General features: G+C 27.9%; 2 protein-coding genes across 3 annotated transcripts in view; one reads left to right on the top strand and one right to left on the bottom strand.

The window, feature by feature from the left end:
* The window catches only part of LOC105251324 (basic phospholipase A2 homolog 1), an 84156-nt gene that overhangs the window by 8907 nt on the left and 53893 nt on the right, over positions 1-21356 (bottom strand). The window lies entirely within an intron of this gene.
* LOC105251325 (neuropeptide CCHamide-2) lies at positions 10845-20201 on the top strand. 2 transcript variants are annotated; one of them, XM_011258039.3, is made up of 4 exons: positions 10845-11136; positions 18947-19000; positions 19494-19756; positions 20029-20201. In XM_011258039.3, the coding sequence occupies exons 1-4, from the start codon at positions 11031-11033 to the stop codon at positions 20080-20082; spliced, it is 477 nt and encodes a 158-aa protein (XP_011256341.1). In that variant the 5' UTR covers positions 10845-11030; the 3' UTR covers positions 20083-20201. The 2 variants fall into 2 exon arrangements, with proteins under 2 accessions (XP_011256341.1, XP_011256342.1); XM_011258040.3 differs by lacking the exon at positions 18947-19000.

The following is a 21356-nucleotide window of genomic DNA, read 5'->3' as shown; positions in this document are numbered from 1 at the left end:
GCGACTATTTTTGCGCTTATGTTAAAAGTACGTAAATTGCAACCGACGAGTGATACGTACAATTAGAACTCACGGCTATTTATTTTTCTAGCATAATGCGCACGTTATAATTATATAAGCAAGAATAATGCTCGTTATGAATTGTCGTTATCATCTGCTAATCATCCTCGCATAATATTAATGCAATCGCGCATGACGTGAAGAATAAATTTGCAATTTGTAAGTAATATAAGAAAATGACGTACGGACGTATGATTTAAATTTCAAAACGCGCGAGATAATGTTTAAGTTTAAATCGTCTACATAACGCGAACAAGCTTCCTTATAATTGACTGGAAACGTAAAGTCTGATACCTTAAGAAAATATTTGCAGTTCACATAAAATAATTTAAAAAGAGATCTTTTAGGATCTTCTTACTCCTCCTCCATTCATGCTATTATTTGCTACATATTTTTAATATTTTTATCAAGCAGGAGTTAAAATTCAGAGAGCACTCTTAAAGAGAACTTATTAAATTTTAACGTTCCTCTTTTCAGAAACGAATTTATCTTATCGCGGCGCACGTTTGACCGAATTACGCGACAAAAATCGCGCGAATAAAATCGACGATACTCGTCGATTTCCACAAGCAATTTTCTTCCTCGGGTGTTTGCGAATTTCTTCACTTCGTGTCCGGCGCGAAGAGATGTAAAGAGTAAATTATTTTCTACCACATCCGAATATCCCTCAGAAATCGATTAGCTAAGTCGGGCCCATCTGGAGCATCTCTGTCATATCAGGATGCGAGTCGCGGTTTTAACCGTTTAGTTCGTTCGCGATCGCTCGGACGTATCGGGGAATCCGCCGAAGGCAATCTAAAATTACGCGAACAGTATATTCACCGACTGACCGACTGACTCATCTAACTGCGAGGAACACAGGAGAGTGGTCCTTGTGTACCTCGCGTCGAACATAGCGGTACTCGCCGACGCATACGCGATGGTGCACAGCGATCAGTTACGGAACGATGCTCAGTGAAGTTCCAATCAGCGTGATAATCGAATGGAGTATAAAAAAAAGAGGAAATGAAGGAGAGAAGGAGGGGAAGGGAGAAGGAAGAGAGAAAGTGGGTGCGAAAATGTGTCGCTAGGAATGCGACGCATTTAATTGTTACAACGTTAATTGTCGCTCGCGATTTAATTGGCGGTGGGATAGAAACACTGTATGGGAACCGATCGCTTATATAGTTTCACTATAACGAGGTTACTTGATTGTATTATCGTCGTTCAGGGTACAATAACGATCGCTGTTATCCAAACATCCGACTTAATGAGAGTCATTTACATAATGCGCCAGATTTCCGATTCGTTTCGCGTGCGTTAAATTCATGTAAATGAGAAATTTTAATCCTTAGAATGATGCTTTATACTCACTTCAAATCGTGAAGATGCATGTTCTCTCTGTTTTGATAGAAAAAAGATGACATGTAAGTATCTTAGATGTATACATTCAATTTAAATAAAGATAAATACATGTTAGAGATAAAAAAAACTAATAGTTCTCCCAGTATAAATATTCTAAGGTAAATAGATTTTGTATGTCAATGCATATAATATGTCATTTGTTTGTCCGAGATTTTTTTACATGCATTCTGCAGTGCAGGGTAAATAAAAGAAAGGGAGATAAGTGCTGCAGAGAGAGTGACGTAAGCGACAAAGTAAATGACAAGCTTTTGTACTTAAAATTACGCCAGAAAGGCTTTTGAAGAAAAGGACATTTAGTGCACTAGGTGAAATTATGCAATTCAAGAAATGAATCATTGTTTCTGTCAAGACGAGAGGTTGGACATTGACTGGAGAATGAATCACGCTGTTTCTTGAGTATCACTTTCGCGAACATTGCGATGTTAATTCTAGCTTTGTGTAAAAAAAATTGATTATGAAAAAAGAAATGACTACGCGAAGAAATGAAAAATATTATTTAATTCCTAACTATAAGTGTGCAAGAAAGCGTGTCAAATCACAGATGAAGATATTAAAATTTGTTGTAGTCAAGATGTCACAAGTAAAACATTTTGCAAGTTGTATTCCGATTAAAAGTGAAATGTAAATTAGGCTAGTTTTATAAATCTAAATAAAAGAAAAATATATTGTATTTATTTTACAAATTTATAATTAATACATTCAAATAATCATTAATTTTTTTCTCACTATTCATGATATATAACATTTCCTGTTGAGAAAATATAAGCAGTGAGTACAAGCAGTGAGTACAAGCATATGCGTGTATTATATTATATTATATTATATATAATATTGTGTATTATATTATATTATATTATATTATTAATAAAATTATAATAGAAAGAGACTATATTTTTAACAAACACGAAAACATAGCAGCTGTAGAAAAAGAATTTAATTGTATTTAAATTAATGAAGACGTGTTTTGATTCTCACGCGAATGTCTAAACGTTAATAAACAGCAAGCGCAACAATTACGACAAGTACAATTCACTCGTATTGCGTTCTCTCATGATTGTCGAACGAAGCTCTTCGTTATCTTTTGCACTTAACGTAGGCGTTATTACCTGGAAATCCCTTATTGTTAATTTCTCATTATCTTGTACAAGTCATTTTCCATGACATGGCGGGATATAAATTTTCATTTTGCAGGAGATATATAAAAGCTAGATAAAATTTTATTAAAAATAGAATCTAATCTGCTTGTCATATTGAAATGATATTTATTCGTAAAGTACGTTTTACAAAATACAATGTCAACTGACAATATAAATTTTGTCTTTAGACTTAATAGCAAAAAAAAAGATAATAAAAATTAAAATTTGAATATTAAAATTTGAAACACATTATAACGATAAGAGATTTTTACTAGAATGAAAAATCGAATTAAAATTTTCCTCTTGAGGATTTCATGTAAATTATTTCACGCGCAATTAATTTTGTCAAAGAAAGTCGTTCGATCGATTCACTCGCATTTTTTTTTCACGCACGCACTTCACTAAAATTTCATCCGGTCACAGTTCCTGCATCGTCCACTTTGATACGTAAATAAAAACAGCGGTAATGCAAAGGTAACCCATCTGCGCAACCGGGTGTATCCTACCATGATCGCGTACGGCACGTCAGGATTCCGAAAAGAGAATTTCAGAGAGAGAACAGAAGGAGAATAGCATTGTCATGCTAAAACGAGACTTGATCACAACGATGACGATGCATTTGCGCGTAAGATTCGTTAAGTAAGATCTGCGCGATATGAAAACGACAATGCGACGTGAAAAATTAATATTACCAATCGGTAATCTAATTATCACCTCAACGAGATGATTGATTTCATCAAGGAGACATGCTCGAAAAAACGCTGCTATCATTGTTGGCCAAGGAAAAATTTTTCGCGACTAGAAAAATATAGTCATGAAAGTAAAGTGAGATATGATTATGGGTCACTTGTTATTAGCTGAACACTAATCCCAAAATTGATTGGCAATACGTGTGGTTGATTATATCGGTGTAATATGTAATAACGCGAAAAAAAAACAGAATCCATTTGACCTATTAACGACGTATTAGCTAATTTTAAATCGCACGCACAATACGTTAATTAAAAGGGCGCTGCCCGCGGCGTTTCGCTAATAAGCAAATATTCGGCGGTATTCATCGTATTAAAAACTATGCATCGGTTGGCATTTAATCGTCATTTTAATCGTTTCCACGATTTGCCTGTTTGGTAGTGGGCGATTAAAGGAAAAATAATATAAGAGGCTAGATTGACGCAGGTTCTCTCGGTTTAATTAAGCGATCGGATAGCATCTAGTTTTTTCTTTTCTTTTCCGGCTGCAATTGATATTCGTATCGATATCGACTAGTACAGATATCGTTCGATACAGCATGGGAGAATATCGTATGTTAAAAAAATCGACCTGCCATATATTCACATGTAGGTGTTATCATATCAAGCGAAAATATTAAACTCTTGAACCATCGCAGATATCTCCGAGTCTCGTTCGTTTACACGATGCAAACATAATTTAAATGTCTAATCATACGTTATTTACATGCAATATTTTGCAGAAAATAATGTGATAAAGTTATTTATCGAATTATTTTTCTATACATTTAATGAGATTAAAAAGGGAAGAGAACGTCCAATGCTGATGTAAAAACATAGCGGATAAATTCAAAAATACTGCTCTTATATATTTTGTTTGCGTTTTCTTCGAGAAAAGTTTTTACGCAAGAAAAATCATGTCTGAATAATGAGTCGCGGTTACGTCGTAAAAATACATCTTGATGTTTGCAAAAATAAGTGGTGGACTAACAGAATAACACAATTAATATTATATCTCGCGCAATCAGATATATATATAAACAAGAATGCATTCATGCAACATAGTAATTTCTGGGATGGATGGAATGCATGTGCGGTTCGCCCTTACAAATAGCTTTCATATTAATTTATGTCGTATCAATCTTTGGACGTCATAATCTTCGCTTTTCATGCCAGATTAGTTACGCTGACTCGTATAATTCTCGTGTAATCTGTTTTAGCGGATCGTTACATGTAAATTTTTTCTGCATCTTGCTTTGCAGCGCAAAAATGAAATAGAAGCAAGGTTAATTATATTAAAGTTGTTGTATAATCGCAATTAACTTGCTCTAGATTCATGATATAATCGCAAATATATGCAGGATATATGTCACGTATAATGAATCAATTGCATATCTTAAACAACTGTCTTATGCTATTTCTTAATTATTTATTAATCTCTAATTCGTTTACTATAACCGATTTTTATCGTGGATTTTTAGATAAATGTACTGTAATAAAAAGGAAGAAGAAAAAATATATTTTACAAATTTATAAAATTATTATAAGACATTAAAAATATTCATGTACAATTATTATAGAATATGTACGATTCTTAAAAATTTCATATAAGAAGAAAATATTACAGTACAAGTTACATTAAAAGTGTATACTCTTTTATAATATTAATTAAAAAATTGGATATAACAACATTAAGATTATTTATTAGAAAATTATAAATTATGCATTTTTATTGTTTTATATTTTATGATTTATATTGTTAATAATTTTACATTTATTTGTGCATCAAAAATATTATTTCTCAAAATATATACATATATAATATTATTAAATAAAAGTTATTCTTTATATGTTAGTATATTTTACGATTATAAAATTATATTGTAATTTTTGCTATAATATATATTTATCATAATGTATTTTTTCTATATTAATTTTTTAAGAATAAAATATCCATTTAATGAATGCTCTTGCATCTCAATATGAAGATTGTTTTCTTTCGTATAAAAGTATACAAGTATTAGATAAAATTTAACTATTAAGTTATAAATATAATATTATGTTGAAAATCTCTTAAATTCAATCATGTCCATTAAATGATTATTTGATATATTGACTGAATAATTAGAGCGTTGTAATTATCACGCTCGAGTATTGTAGATGACGTTTCATTAACGATACTCGTTACATTAGAATTTATCGACAAAATCGATTGATACAAATATCAAAAGTACCATTTTTATAAAATGCGTAATTTATATTATAATAATCTTAAATATTATAATAAAATTAAAGTATAATAATCTATATATAATTTAATTCAGTTGTTGGCTTTAATCAAAATTATTTTATAAATTATGTTTTGCTGACAAATAAAATTGAATATATATTTAATAATAATATAATATAATTGAATATAACATTTAATAACATAACATATTAAAGAAAACCTTATACAATGACATTACAAACATCTTAAAACTGATATCATTGATATAATGACAGTAAATCAAAATTTCTCCATATCAATCAAGTATTTTGTTGTTGTTCTTCTGTCCAATCGATATATGCAGCTTTTATTTCATAACTGCATGCTCATTCATTACACGTAAATATTATTATCATTGTTATAATTATAATTATTATAATTATTATTTTCATGCATCTCTAGCTCGCGCAATTTGTAATATAGAATTGCGCTACCACCTACATTGTATTAAAATTATACGTACATATTCTATTTCGAATATTTAGTCCGAAACCGGGAAAGATAGATGGATTTATAGTGAAAATATACGTGGTGAAAATAAAAAATTCTTCGATCTTTTGTGATAATAAAAGAAGGTTTCCTCCAAAATCGCACTGTTGGATATTTATCGTCTTTTCTTAAATATTTATTTATTGTTATTTGCCATAATAACTGAAAACGTCAGTCAAAAGAAGAGATAAGGTTTTGCAGCAACATTTTTTATGAAGATAATGAATAATTAAATAAAATGGAGTTTAAAATCTGGTAAGCGCTCGATCGTGACAATAAAATTTACAATGATTTAAAAGTTGAATTTTAGAAATAAGATGACTTTTAGAATTGTGTCTATTTTAAGTTTATCTTTTTGATTATTAATATGATTCTAAAATAGGATAATAAAATATGCAATCATAAACAATAAATGTAAGAATACATAGGTGGAAATTTTAATTGTACATTTAAAAAAATATGTATGTCGAATTTTAACTAATAGAATCACACGAATAAAATTATACGTGTTCAATTAAATATAAAAAATATAAATAAAAAAGACAAAGATGAAACAAAGAGAAATAAGATCTTCAGCGTGATTCTTATTTTCGATTTAACACTCGATATAGAAGGTTTGTATTTATCTTATCGATGATCTAGAACAAATAAGTTCTGACTTCTGGAAGAGAAACTTGGAAGAAGAAAGGATGTCCGTAACTTTACGACGTAGTTACGAGCGCGGTGCCTGTAACAATGTAACTTTGTTCGATATTATCTTGTTATTTTTAATCTTTCAATCATGAGCTCAATAAAGCTTGATATATCCAACGATAATGTATTCAGCTCGTTAGTTTGGATTGACGAGACTATTGCCATCGTCGTCTTAATTTTTATTCGTAATAATCGTTTATTTCGTATTGCTTCGTGCTAAAAAAAACCAATTAATTTTGCTTTCACAATTTTATTATCGCTCGAATGTTTTTGAACTGTCCGAAAAAATCTATTAACTTACACAAAGAAAAATTTATTACTATAACGTGCTCGTTTTCACGATTTGATTATTATTTGTATTTAAAAAAAAAACCTGTGACTGTCAGTATTTCCTGTTGTTATTTCAAATAGCATAGATGTAGGATATTCTACGTATACACATAAGTAGCAATTTAATTTTTTAATTTGAAAAAATTGGATCTCTTTTGTTGTATAGTATGCTTTAAGAAAACTTATCGTCCGCTTTTTTTTGTGGCAAGAAAATATTACTCCATAAAATTAGTATAATCAGTATAAGTGTACACATACATTTCCTGTAATAATACATTTCCTATTTTGCCATCTCGGTAACGTCCTATATTAGCATATTAATATTTTGTGGCGAAGAAGTATCTTAATAATAATAAACTGATTATGAGAAATATAATTCGGTACCACGATACGAACTGGGTCGACATTCTTATCTTATAAATCGAAAAAGAGATAAAAAAATAAAAGAACCAATTTCTTTTCTGCTACCTCAAAGAGATTGCAATTTCATTTAAACACATCCGTGGAATGCAATTTGGTTTAAAACACACTTATAAAACGTTTCCGCTTTTCATTGTAATCACTTTTCTTCGCTTGACAACGAGAAAACGAGGTCGGCGTCAATGAATTTACTCTGTATACACGAAAATTGCTTTGCACAAAACATCTTAAAAGGTCATTACGATTCTAAACTCTTAATTTCCTCAGATGTCTAATGCAAAGAGAAAGAGAACGATTTTTTGGGTCTGAGAGGATTTCATTGTATTGAAAAATGAAAGCGATCCAGATAGATTCTTTAATTATGAATTAAACTGCAACGTGTTTAATCGACATTAAACATTAATGTACGCTGCATTAATATCATAAATGCATTTGATTATGCATTAGTTACAATTGATTACAATTAGTTACAATACATTTATAATAATTTTCGCGAAACGTCAATCTGCGCTAAATCAGGTATGTAATATCGTTAAACATTATTATGGATATTGGACGAAACGCAAGACAATTTATATTTATAACAGTGACGAGATGTGTTGCACGTATAACATTTTTCATTGCAAAATGCAAAAGAAAAATCTAACTTGAAAACCAGGACATTGTAACTCGAGGAATATTATAGTTATGCATTTTATAACGTCGAAAAATGTTTGGGACAGTCCATCATATTTCGTTATCAATCTTGATTTGTGATATGTGTGAAAAATATATAAAGCGCATAAAACATATGTATATTTTTACAATTATAACGTCACTTTGAATTTGCAACGCGATAACATTCCATAATCGTATATAAATACACAAAGTTATGAAATATACCATAATAATTAAAATATCTTTTATTTCGTATTAAATTTATTCGATCCTTTATTGTATTAAGAAATATAATTAATATAAAAATATTTCTTAAAAAATTACATAAAACAAAAGCTAAATTGTATAAATTATATAAGTTTGTATAAATTATAAAAATTATATAAGTTAATATAAATTATATAAGTTTACAAAAAGCAATAAATATTATATTATGATGCAAAAAATGTCAGACGTAATTATATACTTTTTTAGTGACTTTTGTTATTCTAATTGACATCTGACATCTTAAATCAAAATTTCTATTGTTAGTCAATCAGTTATATTGTCAAAATTCTAGTTACAATAATTATTTTTCTTTAGTCATAACGAGGCCGTGTCTCGCGAAATTAAAAGAAATTAAAAGAAAAAGAGATTGGAATAAATTACATTGAAACTTACTTTAAAACAGTCAGTCTCATTTTATTTTGAAATGAAAATAAAAATAAATTTAAAAGACAAGTATAAACTTTATAAGATAAGTTGCTGTTAAGTGATTAGAAGTGAAAATTATAGATGCAAAAATTATATATGCGGAATAAAAATTAATTACAATCGTTAATTAATAATATGTGATATCCATAAAATTAACGCGACAGTTGATTTTAGTACTAGTATTTGTACGTATCGCGTCCTTCAGTTAAATTTGCGTTCGATTGCCAATGCGAGATGACAGGGATGACCACGACGATTGGCGGAATTATCGGATATCATTAATTAAGCATTTGTCAAGATCTCTCTCGTTGTACGAATATTGTTGTACATACGTATCGTGTAATTAAATATCGAATAATTAAATTCAGCATGAAAACATGTACAATTTTCCAATGAAATTATCCCCTATCAGCGTAACTCTTCAAGTGTAATGAGCATCAACCTACACAAAATGTATAAGATTGATTTATCACACTCAGGATGCATCTGTGTTTAAACATTAAATGTGGTTATTATCGAAATTAACCACGGTTATTATGATTAATAAATTTGATCAATTTCTTAAAAAAAAAAAAAAAAATTTCTTAAAAAATTTTATCTTATAATAAAGTGTTCATTCAAGATTGAATGGTATCTAAAAGAAATCAGACACGTTTTACTTCAAGGTTATATTATATCATTTTAAGAAGTTATATTATATCATTCTAAGAAAATCATTCCTGCCAGAAATATATGATAACTAGGTCAATGTCAGAATTGAATACAAAAAGAAATGTTAGAAACATTGAACATGAGAGAATGATAATTCCTAGATAGATAATTAACTGAGTAATATCCAGTTAGCATATCAGTAACTACTTTCATCTTTATATATAGAATGCCTTATATATAGAATGCAATATAAAATATATGGATACTTATAAAAAATTCATTAAATATCCATAAAAGCAAATTATTCTACTTCTCTTTTCGTCAGATTGAGGAAAATCTTCGTTTCAAGTACGATAATGTTGTAATAATGTGAATATTTTAGAAATAAGTTTTACAATGAAAAAAACTATTATATGTATTAATAAAACTACCTGAACATGATTCGAGTAAAAATAGTTTTTCTACATTTTTGCACTGCATCCTAATTTTATCGTCGTATAATATTATCATAAAATAAAAATAAAAATCACTTCGATAATTATTTTCGAATGAGTGAATAACTCAGTGAACCATTTCGTACTCGCTACAAAATAAATCAGAGTAAAATAAATAATGATCGATATTAAATTAACATGAAATTAATTAATTAAAATTTAGAACTATGTTTTTTGCATAAATTATACGAAAAAGTATAAATTAATAGAGAAAAGATAAAGACCCCGTTAAATATGACATCTATAACACCCCATCTATAACATTTTTAAATCATGCAATTTAACATCAAAATATTTAAAATATTTTACATTCAATATCCAGTATTATAAATGTTAAGAATGAGGATGTCAAAATTTTAAGATTTACTAATTCATCTTAAAAAGTCGGGATTACTGAAATTGCGAAGCTGATTTTCGCTTACTTCATAAGTGATTCTCATAGTGTCTCAAGTTAACTCTCGACTACGAGAAGTTTCAATCATACGAATGCAGTTTCCACAATGCTGTTAGATTGCGAAAATGTCGAGAGATCTCTCGTGCATCGAAATCGTATCTAAATACATATCTTACTTGAAGTTTCCACAAAATCGGTCCTTGAAATGCACCTTTAGGTATGTGCGAGTTTCTATTCCGGTGTGAGACACACATCTTCATCGATCTCTGCAACTGGGATCACCGTCACAAAGTTCACAGTGATAACAACAGGCGTGATTATCAACTAAAAAGATATCAACGCCACCCACGAATATCCCGATTCCGGTATATACTACATCAGCGATATCCGACTGCGCCACTCCGGTCCATTCCTGTAAAAGAGGGAACGCGCGCCGCCACCATCGTTCATTCAGAACCACCTGCTCGACGGGGTAGCATCGTCTCGTCTTGTCTCGTTTCGGTGTCATCTATCATCCGTGATCGCAAATAGGCAAAAGAGTGAACGATTTTCTTTCTTTGGAAATCATCCTTGCAACAAGCGAAACACACCGTCGACAACCATCGCGACAAGATGAGAACCAAACTTCCCGCGACTTCCGGTCCCATTTTCTCGCTCTACCTCTCGATCGTTGTTCTACTCGTTCTGATTTCCGTCAGCGACAATGTGCATGCCAAACGTGAGTATTTTTTTCATTTGTTTTTTGCTCATTAATGCAAATTTAATTTAAGGTTTAAAGCATGACCGGTATAATGTACAAAAAATCAAGCGATAATTTATCTAAAATTGTCTACAAAATAAACGTAAGCAATACATTACTTGAAATTTGATTATTTTTATGCGAGTTTGCGAATTAATTATGCCGATAAATATTCTTGTTTTTAATATCATTCTTAATGATTTTTAATTAGTCTGTCAGATAGTCGTTATCTGTGTCAGCAAATTTGTTATGAAATTGTAAAAAAAAAAACAATTAATAATTTTAAAAGTCTTCAAAGTACAATAATTAAAGTACAATAAATCTTCAGTACAATATAATTCCTGATATATGTTTTGATTTTCGAATTATAATGATAAATATGTTTTTACATCATTCTTAATCTGTCAGATAATAATTATCTCTGTCGAATAATTTGTTATGGAATTGTAAAGAAACAATTAATTTTCTTTTCAATGTTTTTAAAAAGACAGAGGAATTATCAATACGATAACTCAACTTCTGATATACATGTTGTGTTGTTTCGATTTTTGGTGTCTTTTTCTTTTCACCTTATCTTTAGATTTTCTAATCAATTTAAAATTGATTAAATCATATCATTGCATATTCTCAATATTACGGATATTAAGAATAGATGAAAAATTGTATTTTTTATTTAACTTTAAATTAACTTTCTTATATGATATAAAATAACAAAATTAATGTGTACGGGACGTATAAAAATAATATACAAAACTTTGAAAATTAGTTGAGAGCGAAAGAAAGATTTTGTAATACACGTTATATACGTTTATACATTTTCTTGTAAACTAATCAACTTGCTTAAAATCTTAAGAAACTTTCAGACACATATTGAGTTCGTTCTCCAACATTTTTGCAAATTAATCCGAAAGCTTCTTGCACATATTACGTAGAGAAATAATTTCATACATTCATGAAACGAATTTTTATTCAAAGGATGATAATTAAGGGTCATTATTTTAATTATTTTATAATTGTGTTTTTACTGTAGAATTATTTTTCACATTGTCGATTTTAATATCTTTTTTTAATTTGTATATCATGTATGAAGAAATGTTCTGTGAAATTTTCTTGACAATGATTGATTGAAATAGATTTCTTTTATTTTTCAGAAAGTGATGGTAATCGATTAAATTTCTACAAATTCTTTTTTATTTGATAAAATATCTTACACAAGCATTAAAAATTCATCTCTTTGTCCATCAATTAAATGTGTGCGAAGTAAATAAGTTTAATTCAAATATTACATTTCTTCGTGCGAAACAATTGAAGAAGAAATAATTTGGTAGTAGGAAAAACTTGCGTAAATTTATATTGTTAATTTTATATTATTATATTTTATATTATTATTTTTTATGTATATTAAAATTAACTAAATTTATTTGTAAATATATAATTTTTAATATGTTTTATTTTTTTTTAGTTATTATCAATATAAAACTGATGATTTATGTATAAAAAGGAATCTGCATTGTAACTGTATAATAGTTGTTAAATGCGATATATATATATATATATATATATATATATATAATTAATTAATATATATAATTTATTAATATAATTAATATATATATATAATTCTTGTAATCACAAGTTAGAATAAAATATATATAATTCTTGTAATTACAAGTAGAGAATAAAATGTTCTCATGGATAGTAAAGCATTTTGTCGTTAAACGATTAAACAGTTACAGTGCATACGCCATCGATAATCGTACGTAAAATTTTTGCCTTTTTTTTGCGTGTCGCTCCTACATATTTATTCCTCCGCGTTGAAAAGTCAAAATGCAAATATACGTCAAAAATGTCAAAAAAGTATGTTTGTTTTACGTGTTTACGAATGTAGATTCTATTTTTTCAGTTTTGTACTTTCGTAAAAGTTATAATTTGAACAACGCTTTGATATTTCGCATGTCGCCATGCCGAATTGTTTCGTCGGCATGACGTTCGGCTGATCGTTTCCACTTCTCGCAAAATCGAATCATCGAAATGGATTTACATGGAGAAACTTACAAGCATTGAAAATATAATTTTTCAGGAAATATGATATGTCAGCTCTTTTTTCTGTCACAATTGCACCGTATATGTGTCGCATGAAATATGAAAAATTTCAATGTAGCATGCATGTAAATAATGAAAATTTTTCCATTCATGCGTTTAAGACGATGAAAAACGACATTAATGAAAAGTAATTTAAAAGACCGGGAGCTATAAATTAATTGTTTGAGGTGATTTTATTTAATTTATCTCTTCGTAATAAAAAAATTATTTAATAATCAATAAATTGCAGAGAGCAATCTTTTTATTTAATTAGATGCGTAATCTTTGATACATCTGTTTGAATTATTTATATATTTAGAAAAGAGATTTTTTTAAAAGATCAATGGAAATGAAGACTATTAATTAAAAAAAAATAATACATGAATTCGATTTGAATAAACAACGTATGAATAAATCGATGTCTACATATCATTTTTATAGAATCATTTAAAACTAACCATATTTTTTTATTTAACTAGATGCGTAATCTTTGATACATCTGTTTGAATTATTTATATATTTCGAAAAGAAATATTTTTAAAAGATCAAAGAAAATGAAGACTATTAATTTTTAAAAAAATAATACATAAATTCGATCTGAATAAACATATGAACAAATCGTTGTACATATCATTTTTTATAGAATTCAACTAGCCACATTTTATATGAGAAAAATATTACATTAATAATAGCGATGTGAACAATCATAAAACTAAACGTATAACTACGGGCATTATTAGATCAGTAACATCAATTGTTTCATTTCCGCTTCTGAAAGTATGAGTCTTAACAATACATGATGTAAAATTCAGAAGTAGATCGTAGATTTGACAACTGCATGTGTTCGTTCTCAACTTCTATTTGGGTCTCCGCAAAGCAACAGATAGATTATTTTTACGCGAAGTTCTGCTATTCTGCGCAAAACTTGTGTAAAAGAGAATTATCGATACTCTATTGTAATGTCGAATCCGTTAACTCTCATGGCTACGAAATGTTATAATAGCATCGACTGTTTGCTCATGTTTCCGTGACACAGTTATCGTTCCTTATACGAGCTAGGAATAGTACAAGCGTAGGATTTGTGGATAGAAATTATCGAGGACGCGAAACTATGCGTGACAATCGATAGAAATCGAACTGTCAATTAATATTGATTCACTTTAGAAATTATATAATTTTGTAAAATATCTATTAATCATACTAATCTTTAAATAAATTTTAAATAACATTTTAATTTTTCTATAATTTTTTATTGTATAAATATTATTAATATATAAATATTTTTGGTTTTTTTATAGACTTAATGATAAAAATAAAATGTTTTGTTTAAGAACTTCAAATTTTAATTTAAATATACCTTATAAATCTATTAATATATCTAAATATTATGATACATAAATCAAACTTTGTATAGTTTTTATCTGATTCTAAATATCGGAAATTAGTAACTTAAGCGATTGCTTATACTGTATTAAAGATCATGCAGAAAATTGCAATGCAGTTAGCATTTAATTAAACAGTTTAATTAAGTGTGCATAATAGATAAATATATTGTGTGCATAATAGATAAATATATTGCATACATTATTAATAATTGTATGTCTAATAATTCCTGATATAATTATTGCTACCAATTTATCAATCGTGTATTTATTCATAATTATTACAATAATCAGTTTTGAGTTGAATACGTTTAATTTTCAATACTAATACTAAAATGTGCAGATTTTTTCCTTCAATAAATATTTCACGCATAAGAATATTAAAATGAATTTGACAAATATTTTCGCATGTTTACTTTCAAATATTCCATCGACATAATCGACATCAGTTAAAACACTTTAAGCAAAAAAAGCAAAAAATTAGCATTTAACTCAGTGGCTCTTATTAGATTATTATAGCCGTAACATCATTTCAATCTACATCGAAGAGCAACGAGATTTTAAAGAAGGGAAGATAGCTTTATTGATGTCAATTTAATTTTCTTTGCTTTCTTTTTTCAAATTTTTGTTTATTTCGATATTTTATATTTTCTTATTATATTTTCTTTCTCATAAATCTTGCTTCAGACGATTGATGATTCGCGATAAAATTAAATCGAAATTTATTCATAATGTTATGTGTCGCATATTCCAATATATGTGTATATTACAATGTATATTTTACACATCTGTGTGTTACTTTTACAAATATTTTCTGTATGAACGATACTTAAAATTATAAATAGAAATTAATTCGAAATTTTGTTGTGCATTATAAATCACCTAAAGTAAAGTTATTCTTAATAAAAAAAGATAGAGATCACCCTAATACTTATTAAAATTGTGAAAGATAAATATAATATTATTTTCAGAATTATTTACCTGAAATAACTCTTGCATACAAACGTTCTTTTGAACGAACACGTTTCATGCGGTTAGCAAACTGTATTAATTAACAGCTACGTGAGAAATAAAATAAACGTATATGCTATAATGATGCGCTACACAATCATATACAAGCGTCGAAGCAATATGAATAATAATGAAAATGAAGATATGTCGAATTTACATTCGATGTTGTATCTCTCTTAATAACTATTTCGTAGGAAAAGTCACTGATCTGAAAGTTTGCAAATTTTCATTTAATTTCATAATTTGAAATTGAAAAATCATAAATGCATAATATGATGCAAGTGTGGACAATGTATAAGAACTGAAAAAGAATTTGAGATCTCTAAAAAAAATTTCTGTAACACTTATGTACAAACATAAAAATATTTTTGTAACACTTATTCGTTTCGCAGTGCAGAAAAAAAATATTTACACTAAAGTCAATTTCAACTTCGACTATGTTGTCCTAAAGTATGATGACAAGAGTTCTATAGGAAATGTTTTGGAAATTGTCAAATTATTCGATCTGTATCGATAGAATATATCTTTGTGAAACTTATTATATAAAGAGCTGGAAGATTCGTCTTAATGTATATGCTACACATAGGCGAAATCTAAATTTCTAAATATAATTTGTATTGTACCATTGTTCGGATAGAAAATAAATATAATAAAATACCTCTGCATTAAATCCCTGAAATATCGTTAAGGAATTACAAGTTATATAAATTGCTATAGGAATTAGCGGCAAAGTTAGTAACAAACAGTTAACAAGAGTTAATAGCGATTTTATAGATAGAATATCGAAATTTTTTTATTCGTGCGCGCTATTGTTACGGTGAAATGCACTTTGGTAGATTCACATTGGATAGGTAGAATGGAATTACGTAATATGCCAGTCCATTTCACTGTAAATGTACCGGCTGCTTCAGATCGAATTGTTCAGCCGTGACGCGCATTTTCGTGAACGATGATGAATCCAAGTGCACGGCTAAAGTGCAAACGAACATTTATCGAAAAGGTCGGAGAGCGCGAATATTCTTCTACGCAAATATATTATCTCTTTAATGTGGATAATAAATTACGCGCGCGATTACGTTGCAATTGCATCGGGAATTGTATCGGGAACAATGTAAAGTATGACGTGTACTTGTGTCAAAATATAGAAGAACGATAAGCGTTTAATGAGTTTCGCCGTAAAATTCTTAAAAATATAGCACACGTAGAAACGAGATCGTTCGGGAAAAGGAAGGTCGAAGCCGATGGTGGATTAATCAGCTTCGTTTCAGGTGGTAATTGAGTGAGCAGCTCTGTGCGGCGAGCAAGTTGTTCCTTTACCGTCCACGAGTAATTTCAGCTTCGGCACGTATTACGGATTATATGTTTATCGATCTTATTTCGGTTTTTCGTTCACGCATGACTAAAAATTGTATTCGATATTTAAATATTCACGCGTTAAAATTATTTAACGAAGAATCACACAAGGTTATTTAAACTACTTTTATTTATGAGTTATATGTGCAAACTATACATATATAACGTGTAACATAGATAATGTGTAAACTATACATATATAATGTGTAAACTATACATATATAATATAATATAATGTGTAAACTATACATATATAAATAAGGCGCATAAATATCGATCGGAAAATTAAAAAACGTTATACAATTTATTAATTTTCATATATGTATTTCTTTAAACAATAGTTGCAATTGTATCATTCTAAACAGCGATGATAAAGTCAATACGAAAATACGCGCTATAAAATATTGAATACACTTCTTGTGACATATGAGTGTCTCTTATAACGAATTGGGTTGGATGCATTACTGTACCATTAGTGTGTACTGGTACACATTAAAGATTTTCAAAGGTTGTATAAATTTATATAGCATAAATAATTAAAACAATAAGATAACTAATACTACAAGTAATAATAAATAACTCGTAAAATTAATTATCTTTCTGTTTTATGTTATTTATGTAAATTTATTATATGGTAAATTTGTACACAACAATCTTTAATGTGTAGCAGTGCGCACTAGTGCATCTAATCGAAATTATTATTCTACACAAAAAATAATAGATAAAGATATACGATACGAAGTTGCACTACAAGTGCTTTAGGAACACGGTTTCTAGTGCACTCGTATTGGCCTCGTTGTCGCTTTGTTTTAAAATTAAATAATCATTTTTTGTATTTAATACTTTCACAGGTTTTAAATTGTTGAAATCAAAATTGTTTTTCCGTATATTAAATTATATTTAAATGAAATTATTTTTCTCTACGTGCAAAGAATATTTTTCAAAATTAAATATATTGTGGCGCTTCTCTTATAAATCTTTGTTGTGACAAGAATTTCAAGCAATGAATTTATTTTCAAATATTAGCCGCGTTAGAAAATTAAAATTGATTTCTTGTTGAAGAAATATATATTTTAAATATTTTCTCTCTTACAGGAAATACTTATTAAAATATTTATTTACATCAATACGATTTAAATTGAGGCTTATTCCATATAATAAACATTAATATATTAATATCGAAAAGGAAATAATTTTCTTCAGATTTCAACTTAAAAATCAATTTTATATAAATATGCAAAATATTATGTTTGTATTTTTATAATTGAAAACAGCTTTAAAAAGAAAGTTTAAATTGCGAAATACAATCTATTATTTTTGGATTATTGAGATATTATGCAATCGTTTTAATGAATCAATATAACGCGATTGCGTATTCATTTTAATAGTATTAATTAGAAAGAAAATACAATATACCACCCAATTATCTCAATTTTAAACCTGCATTAGGCTTTATAAATACCTCAACATTCATTAAATAGACATTTGAGCCAATATTATGTCTAGATATATTGATGTATGTATTTTTAGAGGCAGAGAGATCTGCGGCAGATTGACGAAAATTTGATATTAATAAGGAGAAGATACAGTTATTTATTTTTCAAAAAGCAATTGTTCGCGCTATCTGAAAAGATACATAGTAGCATTTTTTATAAGCACTTGCGAACAATTGTGTGTTTGTAAATCATGAAATTTTTAACGTCTTATCATCGTGTAAAAGTAACTTGTTTTACAAAGTGTTCATGATAAGATTCATCTGTTATCTTTATTTTTAATATTTTAGCTTCTATTCTCTTTTTACTCTGATTCGATTATCCGATATTTTATATAAGTTATTAAAATTAAATACTTTTTATTATTTTATAAGAGATCATACAAAGGGACCTAAGAAAAAGGGACCTAAAAAACCTCAAAATTTTCAGATTTTTTTTTCTTTTTTTTAATATTGATTTCTTTCGCAGCGCGAGAAGAAAGAAGTACTAATATCCGGAGGAATACCAACTATGTTCGCAAAGGTATGATTTCGAAAAGATCACGGTATGCCAAGAAAGCTATATACGGGATCTTTTTTGAGAACTTCCAAATTTTTAGGTCTTTATGTATAATTCTTTTCTATTAAAATTTATTTTCTATAAATTTATATTCTACGATGAATAAATTATACATTTATTATAAAAAATAAATAAAATTTTTTTCTAACAATTTATTACTATCAATATGAAAGACATAGCACAGAAATAAAAGTCTGAGTTAATCTAAAACAATAATTTCTAAAATGATAATTTCGAACATAGCGGTTTTGGTTGTATTGAATGGTGTAAAACGGCGTAAAAAAGAAATATTTTTATGAACAGGAATTCCTAATAATAATAAAATTTATTGCATATATAATTTCAACACACATTTCAAATTATTGTCTTTCATTGCAATCAAAATCATACTGATTATTTTTTTATAAATAACTCAAGCAATTAATCATAATGTGTCAATAATTATAATGCAATTCAGGTGGCTGTGCATCATTTGGGCATTCGTGCTTTGGCGGCCATGGAAAAAGATTCGATTCGACCATACGACACAACACATTGCAAGAAAGTATTAGCCAGAAGTTTCAAGAATCCGAAATACCATCGCCAAACGACGAATTATTCTACGTTTTTCCAAATGATGAATTCCGGGAACGTTCAGACAATTCATTACCTTTCATACGGACTCGCAAAGACACACAACAATTTGATCCTTATCCCCTATCATCTTTAGTTGATCAATGGGTATGTATGTTTTGATAAATCAATGATGAAAAAATACATGGAATATATAAATAAAAAATTCTCTAACAATAAAAATAAAGAGATCATAATAAAATTTTTGTATTAGCAATCTTGGATATCTCATGCACACACATATACGCACATACATATATATCTTGCGTACAACTATTTAATTATAGAAATAAAGAAGGATATATTTTAAATCACTAATATTTAAGAAATGATTAGAAATAATAAAGATAAAAATATGTATAGTATATTGCATTTTTCAGATAGCATCTCATCGACGCCAGCATCGCACAGATATAGACGTCACTAATAAATAAAGGGAGTGTACAGGCGAACTACCTACATGTGTCAAGATTAAGCAGTTTCGTATCACGCATATATATTTAAAAAGAATTATTTATGTTATTTAGATTATTTAATTATACTTACATCCGATTATTATTTCATACTATTATTGTATATATTTTTCTTTAATATAATACATACAATCATGTTTCTCATTTAATGTTATAAATATCATTTAAAGTTATAAATCATTGTAGCAAAACTAAGATGAATTGTAGCAAAATAGGTTTTAAAACTATTGTCTTATTATTATCATCATTTATCTTTCTATCATCTATATACTTAAATTATTAGATTTTATAATAGATTATTTTATTTTAAAAATGTATATTTTGTAATATGCTTAGGCTGCATACCTAAACTGTTTTTATATATTAAATTATCACTCTGCGAGCTCCATTTAATTAAATACATATAATATTCAATTCTTTTGAAATTGCATCTTTTCTGGATGCGTTATTCTGATAATATTATTCTCGGCAGATAAATGTGAACGTTGTGTGAATCGTGTCGGTAACATTCACCTACTGTCATAATAATAAATTATTCTATTTTATTGTCTGCTATTAGGAAATTGATAGTATATTATAATCGAAAGATAAACTATGAAAATTTATCGTATGTAAACATTATAAACATTTGTCGTACAGTTGATGATATTTTGACTTATTTTTGCGAAATAAAAATATCGTCAAGAATGGATCAACTATTGAACTGCACAACTAATGGATATTATTTATTATTTTTATATTCCTAATATAATTATACAGTAAGAAATTATGCCTTATTGTTAATACATATTTACGATGTGTACTCTTTCTTACTTTATAATTTACGCGGATTGCGATAATATTTCAATTAATTTTATATCTTTTTCTTTACTTAATATTATGTAATGTAATCATTATTTAAATTAATGTCAACAATCGCATTTATAAATAAATAAATTTTGATTTATCATGTAAAAAGAAATGAATGAAATGAATATTGGCAAACACTGTCTCTTGCAATTAAATTAAATATTTAAGGCTGTGTTATATATTTTCATATTGTATATATATGTGTATGTGTGTATAGTTTTATCTAATTTTTACTAATATATCTTTTTTTTAAATAAATTATATTTTATAAATTAATTTTTATAAATTCTTATAAATATAAAATAAGGCTTTCAGATTTATTTGGTAAGTTTTACAGAGTAGGAAGAAGATAGAAAGCTCTTTTAGTTTCACATAGATAATCAGAA

This window comes from Camponotus floridanus, unplaced genomic scaffold (genome assembly GCF_003227725.1).
Source record: "Camponotus floridanus strain SB8 unplaced genomic scaffold, Cflo_v7.5 scaffold1, whole genome shotgun sequence".
Classification (NCBI taxonomy): domain Eukaryota; kingdom Metazoa; phylum Arthropoda; class Insecta; order Hymenoptera; family Formicidae; genus Camponotus; species Camponotus floridanus.
Note: the sequence above shows the minus strand (reverse complement) of the source record. Positions and strands in the feature narration are given on the sequence as shown.

Coding starts and splice junctions, on each gene's coding strand:
- LOC105251325 (XM_011258039.3), top strand. CDS start 11,031: ATGAGAACCAAACTTCCCGCGACTTCCGGTCCCATTTTCTCGCTCTAC. Junction 11,137..18,946: donor CGACAATGTGCATGCCAAAC/GTGAGTATTTTT, acceptor TTTCTTTCGCAG/CGCGAGAAGAAAGAAGTACT. Junction 19,001..19,493: donor TACCAACTATGTTCGCAAAG/GTATGATTTCGA, acceptor AATGCAATTCAG/GTGGCTGTGCATCATTTGGG.